General features: G+C 33.3%; 1 protein-coding gene across 2 annotated transcripts in view; it reads left to right on the plus strand.

Moving 5' to 3' along the window:
- Nucleotides 1–20,442, plus strand: part of Diaph2 (diaphanous related formin 2) — a 752,478-nt gene that overhangs the window by 366,538 nt on the left and 365,498 nt on the right. For both annotated transcript variants that reach the window (XM_059251575.1, XM_059251574.1), the window contains one exon: nucleotides 7,915–8,154. In XM_059251575.1, the coding sequence (XP_059107558.1) occupies nucleotides 7,915–8,154 (240 nt within the window). The remainder of the gene's footprint in view (nucleotides 1–7,914; nucleotides 8,155–20,442) is intronic.

Genomic DNA, 20,442 nt, shown 5'->3' on the forward strand with positions numbered 1-20,442 from the left:
AGGAAAGAAGGCAATAATTAGTTCTCTTAGTAATCAGTACTTTTGTTTTTCTGACTTAAAAATTACCCATATTTTTCAATTAAAAACATTTTCAAGCTATAATCTAGTAAAAAAGATGTTTCGATAGCCTCATACACAAATCTTTAATGAACAGAACAGATTATGATATTACTGACAGAATAACACTTTTTTTCTTATTTCTTTTGCACAAATATCTGAAGGTACAAAGAGAGTTAGAAATACTACTATAACCTCATTTTGCTTTAATTGTTTTAAAGCCTCTAAAGAGCTTATAAACTCTGTTCAAGAGAGCTTAACCAGGTGAAAAGGGGATTGATAAAAAGCTTTTCCCTTCCTATATAAATCAATAGCAATTAATTTAGAAAGAAAATTGTAGGTCCTAGATTATATTAATATTACATTGTTTACTGGATTTGCATATTCATTAAGAAAAATTCACATTTTTCTTTATCTTGCTTGCAGTCACAGTGTTCATCGTTTTAATGTGTGATGCCTCTGTGTTTCTGTTTTCATTTTTCTGCACATATGAATGCTACCTTACTTGTAGATGTGGTTAATGTTATATGAGTAAAAGCCAGATTAAAAGCCAGGCAGTGGTGGTGCACACCTTTAATCCCAGCACTTGGGAGGCATAGGCAGGATTATCATTTAGTTTGAAGTCAGCCTGGTCTATTGAGCTAGTTCCAGAACTGCCAGAGCTACACAGAGAAATCCTGTCCCCCCCAAAAAAACCCAAACAAACAAACAAACAAAAGCCAGTTTAATGATTTTTGATTATGTAAAAGAAAATTCACCGTGAGTCATTCTCAGGTCCCTGTATTTATATTACTGTTCATTTCATTATTTTCTCATATTAATCTATGCTCATGACACAATTGTTTATTTCAGTCACCTTTTGTAATAAAACAAGGTAAAATAAAACTACATGAAAATTGAATATTCAAAGGAGGTCGATGGCTGTCAATCAATTCTGTAATTGATTACTTTTTATTAAATTTAAAAATATCAAAACTTCACCCTCTTATTTTTTCTTTATGTTTTTAATTCCCTAATAGATTAGCAAAGCTTCACAGTAGTTTCAATAGTCATTTGTGGCCTCAAATAGGTGTTTTGACAAGAATATTTTGAAATTCTTGTTCAACTTCTTAGTGTGATTCCTCTGAGTTTACAGTGTCTTTGGGGGCAGACACTGTTATTGTGCTCTGTTCTATATTAAAGACTAGTAGATGTTTCTCAATGCATAATTTCCACATATCACTATCTTTGGGGAAATATTCTCTATCAGCACATCATTATTTTTCTGATGTAGAGTCAGTTTTCAGCACTCTCTTTTTTAAAGCTTCAATTCACAGATTAACCATGGCTCTCATGTCTCATGACAGCTAACGTGCAAACATTTCCCATTTTCTACATATATAAGGAATCCTTGTATTGATTATTTTGTCCAGGTACTGGATTTACTGCAGGGAGTAAAACAATGAATATTAGAGTGTCTGCCCTTGAAGAACTTATTGTGTATTAGAAGATAAGAAATGTATTCATTTAATAAATAGAAAATCTCAAATGTATCTGCTTTATTCCTATAATTCCAGACAGAATTTTGTCAGTCCATGTCTGTGAATCTCACTTGGACTGGCAGTTCTGCCAACCTAACAAAAATCTATCCTTGAATATGACTGAATTCATTCCCTTTACTGTGGTAAAATACAAATAAACATTTTATAAATTCGGAAGATAATTCCTTCTAATAATGACTATTTTTTTATATACATGTAATAATTGGAACAAATTCTACTATTTTCAAGGGACCAAACTTTCAATTATATTCACATATGGTAGGCAAAAATAAAAGGTGATATGAATAACACTAAAGGTTTCATGACCTCCTCACTCACACATGATATTTAGCACTGCTGCTCCTTATTTTTCTCTGTGCATTCCTGTAGTATTTTGGTATTAGATCTATATTTACCAGCTTTATAGTTATGAAGTGTATACAATTCAAATTATATAAATGAAACTCTGCCTAACTCTTTGGGGAAATAACCTACTTGTAGTGCTCTCACTAAAGCTGTCAATGCACTTTTTTTTAATATAGTGCAGATCAGCTGAAGAAATGAGAGTCGCTTGATGTGATTTGATAGACAAGTAACTTGCAACACAAATAAATCCTCTTTATAATACAACACCCTGGTCAGCATCCCAAAGCACTTCATGGGAAGAATTATAAAACAAAAGATGCCAGTCATCTAAAATGCTACAAGGGACCATAACAACCAACCAAACATACATTTCAGCAGAGTTTCTGCTTTATTTACTTATATCACTTAGGAGCACTCAAGTGCCTTTATGAGACACAAGCCTTTTAATAGTTGTATATGTGACTGGGGATGTAGCTCAGTGCTTCCTATTATTTCTAAGCTTGACTATCCATGCTATTCCTTTACAAAGAAAACCCTCTGATGGCAGTTCAGCTTATGTCTATCAGTATATACTGGTCTCACTATAAAAGTTCACACCTAAGACTGAAACAATTCTGTTGATGTGTTCTAGACATAGTAATTGATAGTTAGAGATATCCCCAAATGACTTCATTTTCTCTATAAGGTCTTGATTTTTTTTAAAGACTACATTTTCAGTTATAACCTGTCTAATAGTAAATGTCTTTTATGAATGAAAATAGATAAATGGAGCATGATAATTTCAGTCTACCTAGTGGATAATAGGCCACATTCTTCATTGACTACCACAAGGCACACATTGCTTAATTGTGGATCCCAAAAGACTTTACTTCATGTTTGGCAGACACATTAATGACCATGTGTCCTTCTTGTTAGAAATTTCTAAGGATAAATAAAGTTAAAAGTAGCTGTGGTTTTCCTATGCTTGATAGTGTCAGTTGATACAACAAACATGTTCTACCCAGTATCTCATTAATGTCCTACTGAAAATGCATAAATACTGTAATGAATGCATTTTTCTGGTGATGAAATAAAATCTGAGAAACATTAGCTAACTTTTAACTTGGTCACACAACTATAAATTGACACAACTTAAGTTTGGGGTCATGGCTATAAAACTCAAACCTTGGCAACTGACATCATGGGCATGGAAAATATAGATATTGGATTTTATCTTTCTCTGGGAATTAGAAAAAGATTTTTCTTGAACCTTAAGCTTAAAATACATTATATTGAGCCGGGTGGTGGTGGTGCATGCCTTAGTCCCAGCACTCAGGAGGCAAAAGCAGCGAATCTCTGTGAGTTTGAAGCTAGCCTGATCTACAAAGTGAGTTCCAGGACAGCCAGGACTACATAGAGAAACCCCATATTGAAAAACAAACAAACAAAGATATATTATATTGTGTCTGGGTAGTATAGTTCACCCTTGGTATCAAACGGTATTATGTAAGATCTTTTAGCCTTCTTCGCACCATCCCTGTTATATCTTCTTTGTTTGTATATATGTGTATTTTCCAGATAGAATCTCATGTAGCCAAGGCTGGACAGGAACTTGCTTTGTAGCTGAGGGTGATCTTGAACTTCTAATCCTTCTATTTCTACCTCCTATCCACTGGAATTTTAGGTCTGTACCACAATCTCTAGCTCCTGTCTTCTATGCAGCTTCTTAATGTGCTAGTGGTTCCAGTTTGTGCAAATGAGTATATTTATTTATTTTAATCAGCTGTCATTTATCATCATTGCCTGCCATGTATCAAATGTGGATGTATATGGTGAGTGAAAGGGCAGCTAAGATTCTGCTGTACAATTTACTCCTAAGTCATACTGACTAATGATAGATTAACACATAAAACTAGTAATTCAACAAAAGTAATTCCTTTGTATTTCATATTTGACATAATAAGTGATGTAATCATTTATGGGAAAATAAATTATCTCCCATTCTTAATTTTGTTCAATATACAATCTGTTATTCCTGGAAAAACCTGATAATGGTTATTCACCTAAGGGCTATTGTTAATATGAGTCAGAAAATATTTAAATATCTAATATATGCAAGACCCTGCACTTGGTGCTTATCAAGGTGCAGTATTTGACTCTTTGCTCCATTGTTTTCCACACACTTGCCTCCTCAGTGATTTTGTCTCCCAAAGAATCTGTTCATATAACTATCAAATACAATTCTATTTCAAAACTTTACCAGATACTATTGTAATGACAAATACTAAATACATCAAAGAAACTGTATTATTCTCTAATTATAAAGCTGTCACTTTAGAGGAGAAAATTTAGAGGATTTAGAGAAATCAATTAGGGCATTTAAAGAGTATATGAGTAACATAATTAAATGCAATTATATAAAGCTTGAGTTTGAATGGTAAACATTGTCAATAAAAGGTGTTAAAATGTGGGCAAAGATTGACCAATGGTAGTAACTGGAGTATTATTTCAAGATTGAGAATCTTAATAAGCAGAAGCTAATAGTGTCTTTTAATAAAAATATGCAATATTGACACAGAAGAAAATGGCCAACCAAATTCACTTCAGTGGTAATAAAAAATTCATATTAACAGGAAATATTTTAATTTTTTTAATATTTGTATTTGCAGCTCGTATCCTTCATTCTACCTTCCTATAACTTAGAAAAAAGTCACAGGAATTTCCCTGAATTTGAAAATTTGGAAACTGAACATCTGAAAACTAGGGAGAGTATTTACACATAAAAAATTATGTTTGACTAACATTGTTGCTAAACTGTACTCTATCTGACTCTGCTGTCTTTCTTAGTCTTTGATTAGCTTACTGGTATATAGATCACAGGAGATCAGACACACATTCATCTCCCCACAACCCCTGAAACAAAACAACCAAACATTAATCAATACCACATCAAGACTGACTTCAACTTCTTAAGTTACTTTGTTTTTAATTGTATATATGTGTCTGTGCCTGTATATGTGTGGAGACACATGAGTGTAGCACAGAGGCAACAGATACCCTGGAACTAGAGTCATAGATGATTATGAGTTACTTGTTCTGAGCGCTTAGAAGGGAACTTGGGTCTTCTACAGGAACAGTAAGTTCTTCTAACTGCTGAGCTATTGCTTCGGGCTCTCTTTAAACTGTCATTAATGCCAAGTTTGTTGAAATAAACAAATTAAAGCCTTGAAACTATTGTTTGACTTTGTTTTCCCATAGCTGGTTAGTTACCGAGTACTGTTAATTCTTCCTTAATTCTTTCTCATCCATTCATCTTTTCCTTTCTATCCTATTGCCGATATTATACATCATTACTTGTTTCCTGGGACATTTTTACACCTACCTTATTGATGATTTCTCTACCAATCACAGTTCTGATTTCTAATAATACTTAAGGGACAGTGTGTCATAATGATATATTAGTTGCTTTCCTGTTGCTATATAAAACACTATGACTAAAAGCAACTTAAGGGAAGGAGTTTGTCTTATGGTTCCATAAGGATAAAAGTCCATGATGGTAGGCAGGGACAATAGCAGATGTTTTTGAGAATTAATTCACTGAAGCAGAAAAATTTCTGACAGAAAATCCTCAATAAGTGTTAACTGCTGTTATTGCTATAACTATTCTTACTAAAATATACTTGTTGACTATACTATTTCTGTTAAAGATAATATTAAAAAGTGAATAAATCAAATTCACACTCAGAGTTTGTAGGTCAAGAATTGAAATAGAGTCAAGACAGAATAAAGTATAAATGCATACACTGAAAGCTCATGCATACCTTGTGAAGGTTTTAATCCCCTGTTGATTCTGGACTAACAGCACTTTGATGAATTGACAACTCACCTGAAATGTAGATAACATCATCCATTTGACTGGGATGCAAAACTGAATAAAACAAGAAAAGGGAAGAAACACAGATGAGCATTGGCATTCTTTTCTTTCTGCTTCCTGGCTGTTAATACAATGTGACCAACCATCTAATGTTCCCACTATCATGCCTTTCATGTCACGAGGAACTGTACCCTCAACCTTTATGCCAAAGTATACTATTCTCCTTTATATTAGCTCTTGGTCCAGGATTTGATCACAGACACAAGATATTAGGCTGTTTCCTATACATATATGATGATACACAACATCTAGAGTGCTGGAACAGGCCAGTTTTGAGTAAGCTGAAAGAAGAAATGATGTGAGGAGAGATATGGAGACCATCAGATGAATTGTGACAGAGTAATACATACAGGACTTGATTTTGTACACTTGTGTACACAGGGTGCTTCTACATGTTTAGAGGCAGACTTGAATGACATTAGCTTTCAGTTTCATGTACTTCACATTGATTCTATATGGTTTCTTCATACCTATCTAACCTATAAACATGTCCTCATGTGACTTCTCTCTACCATTTTCTTTAGGTCTCTTTTCTGTGTGTAATTTACATATATGTAAATACACACTCAAGTATAAGTTTATTTAATTATCTCTATTGTGAATCTTTTATTAAACATTGCAGTTGTAATTTTGAAGTTTTTTTCTTGCAACAAATTTCTTTAGAACTTACTTTCTCTTTGTAGTCCTAGAATTGTCCATCTGTTTTATTGCCGGCTATAGTTTTCATGTGTCTCTATTATGATTTTCCAGATATACCTAAGTTTAATATAGGCAGTGTACTTTAAATATGATAACAGTTTGTGTATTTTAAACAAAATAATGCAAAGTGATGAGAGCTATGAGAATACTAGAGCAGGGCAATATTATCTCCATTTTTTATATTTCTACCTGGAAAAAGTATGAAAACATAGAACTCATAGAAGTTAAAAGTTCACATAGAGAGGAGCAAATGGCCATTGGTAATAAGCGAGTTAATGTCAAAGGAGAGCCAGAAAAGTGTGCTGTTTCACTATTAGAGCTGCTATGCTTTACCCAGTAATTCATGTGTCGCTTTGGAAGGTGCACAACGTGGTAGACCAGGAAGCAAAGTGTGACAGTTGTAACCTTCCAAATCCTGCACCCATTGACTCACTTTCCCCAGCTGAGTCATACTTCTAAAGGGTCCACAACTTTCCAAAATAGTGCCGACAGCTAGAGAACAAGTACTCAAAACTTAAGCACATGGAGCATAACAGAAGATACAACAAAATGGCACTTTGTGATTTAAACGAGTTGCTTCCATGTGTGATGGCACATGCCTGTAACCTCAGCTCCTAGAAGGTTGAGATAGAATGATCAAAAGTTAAAGGGCAGCCTTGGATACAAAGTGAAGACATGTTTAAAACAAAAAGACCTTTGTTCATAACATCAGAGGATTTCATGCTGCTTGTAGATATCTCAGTGCCTAGTCTGTGCTCAGCATGTGTGTTTAAGAGACTAAACTATACATGCCAATGAAGTGTAATTAGCTGTTTAATAATTTCTTTACATTTTATGAGCATAAAAATGCTCCTGTGTGTCTAGTCTGGATCCATCCTATTTTCAGATTGCATTTGGTAAATGGAAACTCATTAAATAATTGGGAGCTAAAAAGGAAATTCAAACCTCAAAATTATTATTATTGTACACCCACTATCCATGACCAGCTATACACTCAACTCAATTTTATGCATATAAGTTTTACTATTTCATCTCAGAAACAAATTTTGGATATTTGTATGCTATGTATGACCAAAGGTTTTGCAGTTAGCATGTAGAAACTGTTCAGCCTCAGCTGTATTTTATTTACGTTATAACTATGATGGTATTTATTGTTTAACAAAACTGACTGTTTCTGATTTTTAAAACTTTACCTAAATTTCCCTTGGAAAGCTGAACACAAACAGTATATTTTAAATCTCACAGAGAATTGACCGTGTGTATGAACTTACAATATTGTTCATGAAATTATCCCCAGTACAGACAGAGATGAAAGGACGTTTTAAACAGACATTCTCATAGTGATTCCTTACCTTCCAGATGAGCTCGGTGAAAATGTTACGGCCTCGTCTCATGAGCATCCTTTTCAAACTCACCTTTGAAGAACATGTAAACAACATCAAACCAGGCATCATAGCAGTAACTCTTGCATGTGAAGAACTGAAGAAAAGTGAAAGCTTTAACAGACTTTTAGAGTTGATTCTTTTGGTTGGAAACTACATGAACTCAGGCTCAAGAAATGCCCAATCTTTGGGCTTTAAGATCAACTTCCTTTGTAAGGTAAGACACCATTTTATAGTATTAATTTCTAACAGTAATTTTTTGGTATGTGAGCTGAAATGATCTAAATGTAAATAATCTATCAACTCTAAATCATATGCCATAGGAGTAAAGTTGATAGCATAACTTCTGACTATATCTTTATTAAAATAAATATTTTTATAATCTAATTGCAATAATATTAAAAAGACTCTGAAGTCGTTTTTACTCATGTCCATCTGATTAAATCTTCTTGGAGATTATAGCCCATACAAAATTTGTCTTTGTAAAATATATTTAACCTCATATTTCACTCTCTTTTTACTTATTTCTTCTCCAGAAATATTTGAAGAGCTTAATTATAAGAGGAAAAGAGCCAGCAATTTGTCTTTGAATGTGATTTGATCATTGAGTTCCATTAAAACAAAACTCTTTGTTTTTGGGTAGCATTTAGCCCCTAAGTTCTCACTTACTATCAAGATATCTGCCTAAAACTTTAAAAATGAAATAATAATATTACTGCTTTGACTGGACAATTTTTAAGTATTATTTTTGAGGCTTATGAAAAGGAGGCAAAGAAACAAAGAGTCCCCAAAGTGATTGTATATGTTCATACAAGGCAACCTAACTTGTTTAAGGAAAAGATCTGTCTGTTTCAGACAGACAACTGAACAGATTCTGAGGTGAAGGCCTTTAAGGAAGCTTAAGATGAAAATGCATATGGAGAGAGGTAATCTTTCTTTGACATCTCCCCATGCTTCCACTGTTTATTCCCCTCCCAGATCAGAAAATAGTGCAGAGGTTTGGCTCTTTCTAGACATATCTTCTAACAAGAATCCCAGATGAATATGACCTTCCTTATTATTCATACATTAACTTATACAAGGTACAAACCCACAAATTTACATTTTAATATGTATGAAAAATGATTTGATTGTGGTAATTGCAACCCATATAAGTACAAGGGATGGCATGTATAGATGATATATGTAATGAGATTTTGACTATCCCTTTGCTAATGATATTTCTTTAAGAGTTACAAGAAAAGATAATAATAACAAAATAAACAATTTGAAAATGCCAGATTTTTATCAAGAATAGTTGTATTCTCTCTTTTGTGATAATGGGAACATGTCATTAGATAACACCAGGAAGAATAAGGCAATACTTGCAATAAATAAGAATAATTAGCTCTGTATTCATAGGGTAAAATGGTCCTGTTCATTCAATTATATGCCATATAGCCCACCCTAATAAGATCATGCCTTACTAAGAGGCTACTTGGTTTGAATATAATTTCTATGTACAGTTTGTGAATCTATACTTTTGGTTTATGATTATAAAGATGTATATTAAATAAAGTGCATAAATTTATATTGTATATACTTGATATCATTGCATATGTATTTTACATTTAATTTATATATACATATCTTAAGCTAACTGTTCTATTTTGAACAAATATGTCACTTATAAACTGCCTTAATTTTACTTTATCCAGATTTATTACATGAAATTATTACCTTGAAATAAGAATGAATGATTCATTTATACACAAGAACAAAAGATTATATTAATCTCACAGAAAGATTTTATTTTTATGTCTTATATTTTGGAGAGAGCTTTCTTCCTGTCAAATAAAAGTTTTTCCATATAGCACTGATCTGACATCTATCACTAGAGGTATGCTCAAAGGATTTAGCACAAAGATTTTTGCCAAGTTCAAATAAAATAAAAAATCGTCTTGGGGGAAATACTATCATGTAGTAATAGGTGTTCTAAAGGAAACAGAAGTAAAGATTTTACAATATCCCCCCACAAACACTTTTCAGCTGGATTTTTATCTTCCAGGAAATACTTCTTGGGAAATACATGTCATTAATAAAGAGAAATATCATATACATGGTTGATATTCCCACGATGTGTAGGAATAAAAAGATGTTCCTAGAATACAAAGGATTCTGAGTAGATGGAAATGTCTAGAGTGACAGAAATTTTCTGATGTGCATAGAAATAGTTAGCTTAGATCTGTCATCTTTTAAAAACTGGAATTAACTACTGATACACGATTAGCTAGAATTTCTGTTAAATTTCACTTATAAAAGATTATTTGGATGATTTTTTCTTTAATAAATTGCAGAGGGAATTCTTCATGAAAAATACTGATTATGCTTCAAAAATGATACCATTTCTCACCTAATTTTTTCCAATGATCAATCCCTTTCTTTGATTTTAAAATTATTATCTACTGCTTTTCACAAGAACCATTAAAATACTCATCTCCTGAAAAAGGAGGACTGATGTAAGTAATTAAACCTATAAGATATGCTTCAATGTATAATATAAAATATTTAGATGGTCAAAATCGGCTGGTTTGATATTTGGGGAGAAAAGGAAAACAAATGAGTTAACCAAAATTACAAATAACATTAAAGGTTATAATGATTATAAAATGATTTTTTTTAATTTCAGTAGTGAATTATCACTTATACTTGTGAGTCACCAAACCAGTATGCTTTAGTGTAATCAAACCCATCTAAATGAAGGTGAACTTACAGTGCAAGCTTGTCTGTACTTCTCTGTTAGTCAGTGAAAGTCTAAGCGATTCCAATGCTGCACTTCAGGAACATTGCTTATTTTGTTTTCAGTGTGTAATAGCATATATAACATATATGTAAATAAAACGTTCAAGAAAAACCAAGCATTCTCTATGCATTCATCTGTGTGAGTGTATTAGAAATGGTTCTTTAGTAGCTTACAGCCAAATGTAACTATCTGATTCAAGAGAAAAATGGCATTTGTTGGAAGTATCTGAGATAACTCAACCAGAAATGTAGAAAAGCTGAAGAAATTGACTTTAAAGGAACAACTAGACTTTAAAGATAGCTCAGTGATTAAAAACACTGGCTGTTCTCCCAGAAGCCCCTGGTTTGATTCCCTGCACCCAAATAGTGGCTCACAACTGTCCGCAACTGCATTTCCAGAGGATCTGACACCTTCTCTTGGCCTCTGCAGGTACTACATGCCTATGATGGACAGACATATACAGGCAAAATGCCCATACTCATAATACATGTATTTCCTAAGCTGCTTAAAAAATTCATGTAGCAGAAGAAAACTAAAAGTCTTTAAAGGACATTTCACTGGGAATGTATTGTATTCAACCATTTTTCTGCTCTTTGTTCTGTATTTGACTACAACTTTTAGTAGAAGCTTATTGACCTAATGTGTATTATAAAGCCACTCCCTGCCCAAGTAATCATGGCTAAGGCTCGTTGAACTTCACCTTATTCTTCTGTAGATATGGAAATGCACTGATCCTTGTATAATGCTGTTCTTAGGTCCAATTAAATGATTGTGCTAAAGTATATTGAGAAATTATAATGTTAAACATATCATAGTTGGTCATATCAATGATTAATCATTCTGATGCTAAAGATACTCCAAATATCAAAGTATTTCATTCACCATCATAGAAGTTGTAAGAAGGGAATTAAAATAAGTTTAGTTACATTGTGAAATAGAAGATTACTTACCATTAAATATGATCCTTAGAGAATATACCCACTGTATATAGACAGTAAAATTTGTAAATAATCAAAGAGAAAATCTAAGGAAAAACATAGTCCACCTCAGTAACATGTAAATTCTTCTAAATTTTCACAATGTCTAATCATTTTTATTAAAAATAATACGCATTGTATCATAATTGTTAGTAGTTTAGCATAAAATGAGGGCTAATATTCTTTTTTGGTCTATAGTAAAACACACAAACAAAATAAAATAAAATAAAAACTGGATGCTCAGAGAGGTGAATACTTCGACCACTATATTAGACAATTCAGGTACCATGAGAAAATAGCACAGGCTCGGAGGTTTAAATAAAAGAAAATTATTTTCTCATATTTTCCAAGACCATAATTCAAAGACCAAGATGCTGGTTGGTTTCTCTTGAGGTCTCCTTCATTTAACTGCTGATGACCACTTTCTCATGATATCCTCATATGGGGACTTCACCTTATTTTGTTTTTGTGTCTCAACTCTGATCCCATGAAATTTGCAATGGTACTTTATTCTAAATTATGTCCTCAATGTCTGTTACATATAAAACTCTCAATTAGGCTTGAGTGAATGCCAGGTAGTTGGGTTAAATACAGGTTTATTGTTAATTTTTGACATAAATATTTAGCTTCCTTTTAATGACATCTGTTTCTCACAATTATGAGCATATTCTTACTATGAAAATTATTCTCAGTAGTTTAGTGATGGCTTATGAGTGATCATTCAATGACAGTGTCTGCCTATGGTGAGACACTCTGAGAAGCCTTGGTGCAGGAAGGAGGGGCTTGGACCTGCCTCAACTGAATGTACCAGGCTCTGCTGACTCCCCAAGGGAAACCTTGCCTTGGAGGAGGTGGGAATGGGGAGTGGGTTGCGGGGAAGGCTGGGGAGAGGGAGGAGGGAGGACAGTGGAATCTGTGGTTGGTATGTAAAATGAACAGAAAATGTCTTAATAAAAAAGACAGTGTATTCAAACTATTTCAGCCAACCACAGGATTTTCAGGATTTTTTCTGACACTTTTAACTCTTTGAAATGTGATTGTTTTTTTAAATCGATGCTTATTACTTGGGTTGGAGGGAAATTTCACAGTTTGCTGAGAAATAAATGATACAGGCTTATAATTAGCTTTCTAAAACAAATCTTACGATAAGAAAGATAGAATAGGAAGAATTGTTAGATTGTCCTAGATTTTTGTCTTCCCATGAGTCCTTTAAATTTTCCTTCTTTTGACATTCTTTGCAGTAATGTGTTTTCATGTCTTTGGTTGATATTTATTGATATAAGATTCAGTGCTACAGCAAATGTAAGGGAATTCATTCATGGCACATCATGTTTAAAATGTCAGCATATAATGACACACCATACAATGTATTCATAATTCATAACCACTGGACACAAACATTTCAGTTTGAGAGTTTGTCTGCATTTCATTATATTACATTGAAGCAAGAACATTCACCAAATAAGACATTTGAAATAACTAAGTACCACAGGATACAAGGACAGGATATCAGTGACAGTTTAAATAGTTTCTTTTGTTCAGCTTATGAAATATTTGACTTTTAATTATACCCATTGTGCTTTATTGTTTTTCTTTATTGGATTCTCATCTTTGAGAACCAATAAATCCTCTTGAGCACAAGAAGAATGTTATACTGCTGTCTTACTGTGCTATTGGTGATATTCTAGACTCAGTTACTGCCATGAGTTTTGTCCCCTACAGGTTTTCATGTAAATCAACATACCAAAATTTGAAATTATAAAGTAGGAGACATTAATATCACTTAAGTAAATAAATCTAGAAGCTTTCAAATTAATAGAAATTTATATAGTGTTAAATTTAGTTTTTTTTTTTTTAATGAAAGCATTCTTCCTAAAGTTGTTTAGTTCCCATTATGTTACTATGTATATATCTTAAAGCATGGAATGTTAAATTGTCCATACGGACTTGTGCACATTGGCTTGTGGTAATAACAATATTGTTTTAGTTATCTAATTTCTTTGGTGATCAAGATATTTGGTTACCAGTTCATAAATTTAATCAGAAGTCCTCACTTCTAATACCCTTCATACTATTTAAAATCAAAACGAATAAATCCCACTTCTGAGTTTATGTTTAAGAGTTGTAGCCCTATAAATGTTGGAAATAAGTAATAGTACCATGATTTTTTGAAACATGTGAATACAGTATTAGCTTCTTTGAAAAATGTCCTTCTGTGAAAATAAATGTACTTTTCCCATCTCAGAGCTGTAGAGTACCTGCTTTCCTCTACCTAATATATGCAGATTGATGCCTAAAGTAGGAAGAAACTTAGTAACTTAGTGTAAGGAGTTTGTATCTCTATGAGTGATTTCTAAAATGATAACCTCAACTGTTTCTAAATGGTCACACGTATTTTAGAATTAGGGTCACCTATTGATGTTTCTTATTCTCTGTAGGCCAGTAATTGAAATGGGGCAGACCTAGCAGTGGAGGCCTGTATCCTAGCTACCTCTGAGGTGGAGGAAAGGAGATAGCCGGCTTAAGCATTGCCTGAGCAACATGTGGAATTGAATGCCAATCTAGGCAATTTAGGGAGACTTTGCCAGAAACTGAAAAGTGAACAACAACAAAAAAAAAGATGCTGAATATGGAATGTCATACATACCTTTAATCCCATCACATGAGAGACTGAGGCAATAGGATTTCCTGGAAGTTTTAAGCTAGCCTGTGCTAAATAGTGAGTTGCAGCTTACAGAGTGAGACCTTGTCGCACAAAACAGAGAGTAGTGTTGAAGGGAAAAAGGGCAAGAGGAAAGGGAGAGGAAGGGTGGCGGAAGGAGGGACATGAGGAGGAAGGGATAGAGAGAACACAAAGGAACGTAATTGGTGTTACATTTCCATGATAGAGTATTTCTGAGGTCAGTCCCCAGTTTAAAAAAAAGATTAATTTTTTTTTAAAAAAATTATGTACCAATATAATTTATATATTAAATAACACTGCAATACAGCATTTGACTTAGTTTTAAACAGAAGAAAGAAAAGCTGAATAATTCATTTTACAAAATTCTTTCCCTCAGAACAACATTTGAAATCAGCTTTTTTAAATAGGTCAGTGTGAGGAATGTGTTCTGTGACTAGTTGTGAGATTAATTTTCAGAGCAGCCAAATATAGCAGGTGTTAAGTTTGCTTATGGACTTCTTCAAATTGTTGTAGTTATGAAGGAATGTGCTTCTTAGAAGATAATTTTCTGTGGACTTGAACTTTGAGAGAGTAAAAACCAGCTCATAGCTTAGATCTCCTTTCTTCTCCTTTTGTCTAAACTTTAGAGGCTGAAGCATAGTACTTGTGAGCTGATTTAAAGAGTATCTTCAAAACTGAAATATTTATTTTTATACATGGTGTAAATGATTCTGCTGATACTTTAAGTGTAACACTTGTTTGTTTTCTCAGAATTTGATTACATCTTTTTAGATTAGCACATTTACAACACTATAGTTTAAGTTGTGTCAAAACTTCATTAAATCCTCCAATCTTCAGTTTATTGAATTCTTTAGAGAACAGTGCTTTGTAAATGCAGACTTGATTGGTATTCCTCATCAATCCCAACTGTTTAAAAGTCATCTTTGTTCTCTCTCTCAACATGTTTTTTTTTCTTTATTGAAAAATTTCTGCCCCCTATCTAAGCATACTCTCCAGGTCCTTTTCTTTCATCAAAAAAAGTATTCACTAACTCAAAACACTCAAGTAATATTGTTTCGCAACTAGATTTGTGAAATAATTGTGATTAAATAGTAATAATGACAAATGTTGGGTTGAGAGCTATAGCTAACTGAAATAAAACATTTTTTACTTTATAAAATTTTATGGGTGCTTTTTGATGATTTTCCCATTTATTCAAAGTGGTTGCAAACATTTGCAGCACCAGAACAGAAAAGAAGTGAAGATTTCTGGGACTATCTGTGGGTCTTACTTGGTTCACCATGACGACTGTTTCCACAGAAGATTTAAATGAACCCAGCTGGCTTAGTATTCTGTGAATTGCTGTAGTCATTTTCTGAGTTTAATCTTATGACTGATTTTGTAATTCTCACAGTGGGGGAAAGTTGACAACATGAGCAGCATTTAGTGAATATAATTAGTAAGTTTGAAAACATATGCTTTTTTATTCTATAAAAGCTCTGTTTGAAGGGGATTTAAACCCTGTTTGAAACTGTTGTGCAAAATAAAACATGGCTACTGTGACTGAATGTGACCAATCATGTCACAAGCTGGTTTTCCAGTTAAATGAAGCCTTCCTAATGAACGCATTGCACAACCTTAATAAGGGGAGCCAATGACTGGAAGGAAGTTTATAAAGTGGCAGTTTATACTAACATAAAGGTCTGTGATAATATTAGAGGCGTTAGGAATTATTTATATCTATTTAAATACTTTTTCCATGCTAGTAATTACAGCCACATTTATTGAACCTTTATTCTTTGTGGAACCCACTGCTAGGATTTTTGCAGGAAAAAAGAAAAATCAAACATATTTCCAATCTTTTTGCTTTCATGAGTTTAATGGTACATATAGAACACTGTAATGCTAAAGCCAAAGAGAGGGGAAAAAAGTGTGTGGGGATGGCTGTAAGGGGGATGGATGGACACAATATAGCAACACACATGAAAAATAAATTACGTTGCTCATAAATGCTTGCTAACTAACTACCAGGCAAAAAGGTACTCTGTGGGTGACATCCGACACTGTAAAACTGCAATGGAAAGGGATAATACCAGTCCCGTGTATAACATGAGCATTGCTCCTTTCTTTTCAATTTGATTTTCCCTGAATTCTGTCATGAGGGTGAGCAAAAAGCCTTAATGTTTTTTTTCTTTATCCCTATTCTTTTAGTTTCTTCATTTACATAATGAAATCTCAGAATACACATCTCTTTTTAAATTATTTTTATGTATGTGAATGTTTTGCATGTGTGTAACTGTGTACACTGCATGCATGCCTGCTGCCTGTGGAAGTCAGAAGAGGGCTTTGGAGCACCTGCACCTGGATTCATGGATAGCAGTGAGCAACCATGTATAAGCTTGGAATTGAACACAGGTCCTCTTGCAAGAGCAGCAGGTGCTATTAACCATTGAACCATCTCTCCAGCCCCTACACATTTCTTTTAATGCTACAATATTTAAGATTGATTCTCAAGTTACTGTGTACCTTCTGCATTTATTTTTTGCACATTTTCATTAGCATTCGTTGTACAGTGATGAGTTTCATAATAATATATTTAAGTCCAAGTACATCATGTATTCATTTCCCATAATCTTGTTCCTTCTTCCCATCTTAATTAAATGTTAGTTTTTAAAAATAGTCCTATAAAATGTAGCACTACCGAGTCAAAACAATAATATAATTGTATAACTAAAACTGTTTTGTGTGTGCAACCCTCATTTCACTAATCAGGCAGAAAAATCAAGTACTGCTTCCAATAGCAAGAGACTTTCATGACTTTTATTTACATAGTATGAATGAAACATTTTTATTTTTATAGCTCAGTATGAAGGATTCAGGTATGAAGAAATGTAAACTACTTGGAGGCTGTTTAGAGAAAGGAATTTACTCTTTAAATTCAATGAAATCTTTATCATGTACACTCGTATCTCATCAGTTTTCTGTTTTAGTGACAAAAAACCCCAAGCAACTCAACTTGCTAGAGGGAAAGATTGGCACACATGGCTTCATGGTTTCAGATGAGAATTGGTTGCTTTTGTGGTTTTCAGACAGAAGCAAGGTAAAATAATATGTCTGGACCTTGTGGTGGAGCAAAGAAGCTCACCTCATGGCAGAAATGAAGCAGAAATAACCTAGAAGGGAACAGAGATATGATATAACCTTTAATACCATGGTCACGTCCTAATAGCCCATTATGAGGTTAATATCCTCATGCTCTAATCTGGACCAGTTCTACAGTCATGTCACATCTAAAACCTAAACATTTTTAAAGTATGATATTTAGAAATCTGGTATGAAGGAACATGAAAAATTATTGTAAATCATATTGAAATATTTGGAGAGTGATACACATGCTTCGTTATCAGAATTTTTCATCAGCAATAGCCTGGCCCATTTCAAGTTGTGTAGCACCCCTAAATTACAGATTTTATAGCATATATGAGAAAATCCAGAGTGTTTATTGATTTCCTAAAGCATCAATTTAGTTTTTTTGTGTATTTTTTGTTTGTTTTGTTTTGTTTTGCAGCAGCAGCAGCAGCAGCAGTCAAATTTGTTAGGGGTTAAGAGAAGTGATCCTCAGCTGTTATTTATTTAGGGAATTTTATGAGACATAATTGGCATATAATAAAACTTATACAATTAGAATAAAGTTTGGTGAAATTGGCATTTCTCTAGTACTACAGATTCCCCACCACAGTCCCTTGTATAGATTCCTCGCAACCCTGTTCTCTTGATCTACTCTGCATCTCCAGGCAGTTACCAATTTGCTACACTTATTTTTATCTTTGTTAATTTTTTTTATTGTTTCACAGTTTCATATGTTTATCTAGTGAATTTTATTTTAACTCCAATCCCCCCTCCTCTCACCTTCTTTTCTCTTCCTGCTGGAACCCTTCTTTTCAACAAGTCCTCCTCCTTTGACATTTGACTGTGTATCACTACCATAAGATTAAGCAATGAATGTCTGGTACATGCTGCATCATCAATGACTCTTGTCCTTATATGAGGTACTTAGAATAGTCAATTTTACACAGAAACTAGAGATATAGCTACCTGAAAGGTTAAAAAGAGGACAGACTGTTAGTGTCTAATGTTTTAGCTTAGGATGACAAGAAGTTCTGATTATGAATAGTGGGAGTGATTGTACAGGCATGTGAATGTCTTTAGTGTCACTAAACTCCAAATGTTTAAAATGCTAAATTTTATATTCATTTCTTACAGTGAAAAAGAGGGTTTGCAGCTGCATTGCTGGTAGTAAGATATCACTGATAAGATATCAGTAATAATCATGTCCAGAGCTGCAAAAACAGAAAGTAATAAGAAAACATATTCAACAGGAGAAAATGATTACTATTAATTCATATGATAACATTATATAGAGAATTGAAGATGAGTGAATGAATGATTGATTAAAGAAAGCTACCAACATAAATATATTTAAGCAACTCCCAAACAGCTACTTCTCATTGTTGTTGATTTTGCCTTTCAAAAAATTTATTGTTGACTACCAGAGTTACTCTTACACTAATGGCAGACTTCTGAGTGTCATCTACCTGCATTTTTGCCCATGTTCTATTTCACTTTCTCTCAAACTTCATATAGTCAAGTTTAAGTAAAACTGCTCATTACAATAAAAAAATGAGTGGTTTTAGTATTGTATAAACCAAGCCTTATTGAAGAAGCTGTTAAAAACCTAAGAGATACTTATGCTTATAGACTATGTTTATATCAATTTAAAAATAATTTGATTTTCTTAAAACTATTCTCAGAAGAACTTGTTTGGTAGGCCTACTGTAGACAGGTTGATTAACTGAGAGCACTTAAAAGTAGCAGACCTGCTTTTGTTTGTAAAGTACAGACATGTTTCATTAATTCATTGTGGCCTTTCCTAAATGAGCATAAGTGGCTGATGATTTTCCACTGGTCCTGGCTACTTCAGAGTAATGCATGTGTAGTGCATTCCCTTTGAATAAGTGATACTATAAGGAAAACCCTAAGAGATAGAGCAGTGAGGGTAGGAAAGCAGAATTTGTCTAAGAAACTAATAGCACAAATACACTGCTGGGCCTGAAGGTGGCAATTGAGATGAATACTTATTACATTTAATGTTGTCATGGTTTCAAGTTTAAGTTCTGCTTTCCCAGATTGCTACCATAAATAAAAAAGTGTAAAGCTCTTAAATTACATGACTTTTTATACAATTGATATCATCTGTTCCTTTTTTTTTTTGAAAGTACCATTATAATAGAAAAATCGAGAGTATAAAAAAGGGACAATCAAGCCTACATAGAGAATTAGGACATTTTTTCCAGCGTAAATTACATTTGGCTGAGTTAGTGTCAACCATGGTCATGTAACACCTTAAAAACAAACAAACAAACAAACAAACAAACAAAAAAAACGAGTTTTGGTGATTCAGAAACAAAGCCAGGAATGCATGTGTTAGACTTGTCTGGTCGTAGCTGCAGAGATAATGTCTTTATGGTAATTGCAATCTTTAAAAGTACATTATCTTTCTCAATGTTATTGCAATGTCTGCTGGTGTTGAAGAAAGCAATAATTTGTAAACAACCTTGGAAGAGAGCACAGAACTTATTTTTTTTAAATAAAGGAAACTAACATTGGAATTCATGTGCTGTATCAAGACTGGCAAGCAGTAGTAGTTGTTTTGAAGTATGCACTGGAGCATTCATGATTGCTTAAATATTAACTGTTCCATGAATATATAAATATAATAGGGGAAAATAAGCCATAATTAGGGAACATTTTACTAAAAGAAATAAAGTGGAATTATCTGATCACAGTGATAGATTAAATGGTTTAATTTCAAGGATTCAACCAGATTCTGTCTCTGCATGAAATATCTCATTTCTTTTTAAGGTTAATCAATGCAGTATAGATGTGTCTTGGGTCCTTTTGGTATGTTAAGGTTGTTACCTTCACACACAGGGAGTGGGCAAATGTTTTTTAATGCAGGACTTCTTAAATTCACTCAGTTTCTTGTAGCCATTTTTATAAATATAAGGAGAAAGGGAGGGGTCT

Source organism: Peromyscus eremicus, chromosome X, assembly GCF_949786415.1.
Source record: "Peromyscus eremicus chromosome X, PerEre_H2_v1, whole genome shotgun sequence".
Classification (NCBI taxonomy): Eukaryota; Metazoa; Chordata; class Mammalia; order Rodentia; family Cricetidae; genus Peromyscus; species Peromyscus eremicus.